General features: G+C 41.2%; 1 protein-coding gene across 1 annotated transcript; it reads left to right on the plus strand.

Moving 5' to 3' along the window:
- Positions 1–700: 700 nt before the first annotated feature.
- Positions 701–2,061, plus strand: LOC149223843 (uncharacterized). Its single transcript, XM_089388014.1, has 3 exons — positions 701–837; positions 1,236–1,368; positions 1,555–2,061. Exons 1-3 carry the CDS (start codon positions 701–703, stop codon positions 2,059–2,061), a joined length of 777 nt encoding a protein of 258 aa, XP_089244140.1.
- The last annotated feature ends 3,358 nt before the right edge of the window (positions 2,062–5,419 follow it).

Consider the following 5,419-nt stretch of genomic DNA (forward strand, 5'->3'; position numbering starts at 1 on the left):
TCATTCCCGTGGTGGTCAATATAAATATAGTGGCCATACAATTAGCTTCCCTCAAGATATCACCAGTATTGCCAAATACTTGCCCTGGATGCTCTCTGACTTAGACATCCTCATTGTGAAAAGGCAAAATCCATCTGAAAAGGCTTACGAATTCTACGTTTGCAAATCACGTGTCCTTGCAGCTCTTGAATACAAAATAAAATATGACCCTTACTACCGTGATGTTCAATTGAATTCATCTGCAATTTCTACGCTGCCAGATCTCCCTACAGACATTTCTTCTCTTCTCCACAGTGTAACCACCTCCTCTTTTGAACCCCATCAAACCACTACTGATTCCACTTATAATCCTGATGTCATGCTACCTCCATTAGAAATCCAACCCTCTTCTTTCGTTCCAGTCCTCCCAAATTCATGTACTGAGCGTGACCACATTTGTAACTATTTGCACTCGACCCATTCAAGTTCAACAAGCTCTATCGATTGGCCTCCAATATCTTTAACTGCTATAAATGAATACAACACCATCGGCCTCCTTGCCATGGCATTCCCCACACTCTTCCCTACAGGCATCGCAATGATCATGCAACCAAGACTTACAAAAGTTGAAATGCATGAATATGCTTTGCACTTGCTGCACTACCATGATAACCGCTTTGGCCAACACCCAAGATTCTGCTACTATCTTTCTAACATTCTAATGCGTCATCGTAGCCAAGCAACAGCCAGTGTTTTCGTGAAGAAGTACATTGAGAACAACTTGCCAACAACGGTATCAGACCTACGCCAGTGTCTTCATGACTCTCCGGATTCAAGATTGCCAGAGCAAATAATGAGGTTTGGGTCAGCTCTACGAGGAACACGGTCTTTCTGGAACAAACGCCGATCTGAGCTGACTGACATGATCACGCAAATAGGAAGCCCAACATTCTTCTTCACTCTCAGTGCAGCTGATACTAAATGGCATGACTTGCACACGATCATGCCCACCAGTGTTCCTTCCACTTCAGTCAACCCCTTCCAATGGAAAATCCAAAACATAATTAAAAACCCACATCTAACAGCCCAATATATGCATTGTAGATTTACAATTTTCCTTGAAGAAATCCTTCAAAAAGGCCTCCATGCAACCGACTACTGGTGCAAGTATTATTTGATATACATATCCCTCTACATTAATTTTATACATTGCATATACATGTATTAACTAAATGTACCCTTCATGTTATATTCAGATACGAATGGAAACATAGAGGATCCGCACACATTCATGGCTTCCTCTGGCTACAAAATGCACCAGACATGGACACACTTGATTGGGACAATGCATTAGAAGTTGCTAATGCACAGAAATATTTCGACCACTACGTAACTGCTTGGAATCCACGTCAGGCAGAACACCGAACTATTCCGCTTCACTAGTCAACAATTCATAACCCGTGTCTCCTTGACACAGCAGCAATATTCGCGTCCAATCAATTTGAAGACTACACAGAGCTCGTCAACTGCGTTCAACGTCATACAAAGTGTCATGAATCTTCTTGTCTTCGTAAGAAAGACAATGTGCTTAGCTGCCGATATGGAGTACCGTGGGAATTGAAGTCCACTTCTTCACTTTTCATTGATGGTAAGGGTCATAAAACCTATGTCCCTGCTCGCAATGATGAAAGATTGAATATTCACAACGCCGATCTACTCTCTATTTGGAGAGAAAATGTTGATTGCCAACCAGTCCTTTCTCGCCATGCTGTATTGAAATATATTTCAAAGTATGCAACAAAAGCGGAGACAAGATCTGAGAGCTACCGTCAAATGCTATCGCGACTATCACAAAGTGCCCTTCCAGAAGCACCTACTGGTGGTGTCATCCGAAAACTCCTTACAGAAACCATTGCAGATAGAGACATTGGTGCACAAGAAATATGCCATATGTTACAAAAGCTACCTCTCTCTCTTTGCAGCCGTACATTCCGTTCTTTGAATGTCAACAGGGCTGTTTTCAAACGTGTTTCGCAAGATACTGAAAATCCTGGTTTGACACCAAACTTTATCGTTGCATAAATGAACAGGCCTGCCTCACTAGAACCACTGCCCCTCCTTGAAGCTGCTCGCTCGTGGTCATATTCTGCCCAGTGGAGAAGAAACCACTGGAAACACATATTCCCCCCAATGATTGTACATGTCTTGCCCCATTACAATGTCATTCCTTCCTCTAGTAATCCTTCTTATGCCACCTTCTGTTGGAGTGAATTACTCTTGTATTTCCCCTTCCGAACACTCCCTGATGATATCGGTTCAATTGATGCAGAAATTATTGCACACTGGGAACAAAAAAAGGGTGCATATACACCATGGCATGTCCATTGCGAACCCGAAAACCCACAAAGCCCACCTACTGAAGATCAACCTACCCCACACACCCCCCCTGATTCCATGCAGATGAATGAATGGCAAATCCTCTCTCAACTACACCCAAGTTACAATATTGCAATTGATGACCTCGACATGATTGGCTACCGCGACTTTGATGTCAACCACAATTGGTCACAAAATACTGTCCCTCCCCCCTTGCAAGAAACTGCTATCAATTTCATTGAATTCAACCGCTCACCCATTCAAAACCAACATCATTCATTTTCCAACCTTCCCCATGATCATACATTATCCCCTACCCAAAGCATAGCTTTCACCGCTGTTTTTTCACACTTCAAAACCCCTTCGCCAAAATCCCCACGGAAGATCATCGTACAAGGAACAGCTGGCACAGGAAAATCCCATTTGATTAAATGCCTGCACCAAGAATTTGTGGAAAACTCGCTAGCCAACAAAAACCCTTTATTGTTACTTGCACCAACCGGCGTTGCAGCTTTCAACATAAATGCCCTCACAATTCACTCTGCCCTTCATATCCCTATCCAGACAATGCATCCTCTCGAAGGCCAGCCGCTCCTACACCTACAAGAGCAACTCCGTCATGTAGAATACATCCTCATTGATGAAATGAGCTTTATTGGTCCAAAAATGCTTTCTCGCATTGATGATCGTCTAAGAGAGGCATTCCCTCTTCATCGGAATACACCATTTGTTAATCGCTCAATTATCCTTGTCGGAGATTTAGGCCAACTACCACCTGTAAAAGACATTCCTTTATATGCTGGGACATAGCGTGGCACTGCACTTTGGCGCAGCTTCGACATATTCATAACACTTTCAACCATTTTCCGTCAACAAGGAGCTAGCTCGTCCCAGGTTGCTTTCCGACAAATACTTGCAAATCTTAGGAATGGAATATCTACACTTGAAGATTGGCAACATCTAATGTCAAGAACAAGTTCATCTCTTACACATGAAGAGAAATGCACATTTGACGAGTCCATGCACCTATTCGCAACAAACAACGCAGTTGTCTTGCATAATAAGAAAATGCTAAAAAAATTGAACATCCCAGTAGCACTTTGCTCTGCGGAACAACAAAGGCAGAAAACTCCTACAACAGAAGATGAGCACCTACCTGCAAAGGTGCTCTTATGCAGTGAACAAAAAGTTATGCTCACCAGCAATTTATGGGTACATGCAGGCCTTGTCAATGGCGCGCTTGGGAAGGTCATCTCAATATTTTATTCAATTGACTCAAAGCCCCCAGCATTACCATCCTTTGTGGTTGTTGACTTTCGACAATACAGAGGAACACCGTGGGACATTTCACACCCAACATATGTACCCATTCCTCCCATCACAAGGGGTGCACGCCGTCAGATACCACTTCAAATGGCATGGGCTTTAACGATACACAAGTCACAAGGAATGACATTAGACAAAGCAACAGTGGACATCGGCACCAGAGAACGCCAAGGGCTAACATTCACTGCAATTTCAAGAGTGCGGTCACTAGCAGACATACACATCAATCCAGCGTTCCCATTCTCCCGCATTGCACAAATGCACAAGAATCCATATCTTAAGCGTAGACAGCAAGAGGAATCATTCCTTGCATCAAAATCTATCCAGGATAATACACTTTATCCAATCATACAACCTGTCTTCCAGAATTACCCACATGGTAAACACCACTCACTACATAACGAAGTTTCACATAGATTTGCTTGCTATTACATTTAATTTCATATGATTTTATACTCATTTGGAATCATTTAATTTATTTTGAATATTCAAACAAAATCGTCAAACATATTCATTGTCACTTACAGTGTTTCCTTTTTGGATGGCAACAGGTATGAATACATGCTACCTACGAAGGTTGTACGAGTGTTGCGAAGAAATTCAGCAACAAGAACTTACATTACAAGATATGTAGACAAGGATCCTGCCACAACAATCAATGCCACTTTACCATTTGCGCCCAGCCATTAAGTTGTTAAAGAAAATAAGGAAAATACTTAAGATAACAATTCACATCCATGAAAGGGATGCACACAGGCAAATGCGCCATCAATTGCAGGAACAGCTCGCACAATATGGCACCACAATAAACACTAACTGGTGTTGTCGATGCCATGGCCCATCATGCATATATGATTAGCGGCTCATTCTCAATTACATCTCTACATAATAGAATGCTTTCATTGTACATATGTTTAGAAGCCAACGAATACTTTCATTGTATATATGTTTAGTTATATCTGGCATGTTTAGTTATATCTTAATAGAACTGTTCTCTGTTGTATGAACAAAAAGTATTCAATTACGTGGTCCACTGCTCTTTGTTTTGGGTTTTATGAATCAATCAACAACTTTTTTTATAAAGAAAAACATTTCTCACTTTAGATAGGTCGATGTTTACAACAACCTATTGAAAAAGTAGTAAGGGCATTTATCCAAATGCAGTAAGAATGAATGGAATATAAAATCATTCATTACAGCCACCATAATAAAGAAATAATCTAAACCTTGGTGTCCAAAATCACAATCCTAAAATAATCTGATAGCCAGCACAACCATACTTCATAAGATAGTATGGCCAAGGTCTACTAAATTTAAGGCATCCACAACACGGTGCATTTTCTGTTCTCTGAATGGTTAAGCAGGTAGTTGAGATGAGTTGTTTTTCCATTGAAAGCAGTATACCCCAGAACAGGGGTTCGCGTACTTGATAGAACAGTTCTCTATGGTATGAACAAAGAATAATCGAGTACATGGTCCACTGCTCTGTGTTTTTCGTTGGTTAAATGCTCTGTGCTTTGCAATAAGAGAGAGCAGGTTGGGCTCTAGAGCCCAAATGGCAAGATTCCTTCTACATTAAACAACAAAAACATGTCAGCATTTTAGCCTTTCATCACATTCACATACTTGAGTTTTATATCATTTGGATGTTCAGCTTTGGAAGATGCTCCAGACACTCACAATGGGTTGCACACTGCTATTAATCTGTATTCTAAAACTCTCAATTGCTTAGAAATTT

Source organism: Pinus tabuliformis, chromosome Q (assembly GCF_031772625.1).
Source record: "Pinus tabuliformis cultivar Carrire ecotype Pingquan chromosome Q, CPIR1, whole genome shotgun sequence".
NCBI classification, from domain to species: Eukaryota; Viridiplantae; Streptophyta; class Pinopsida; order Pinales; family Pinaceae; genus Pinus; species Pinus tabuliformis.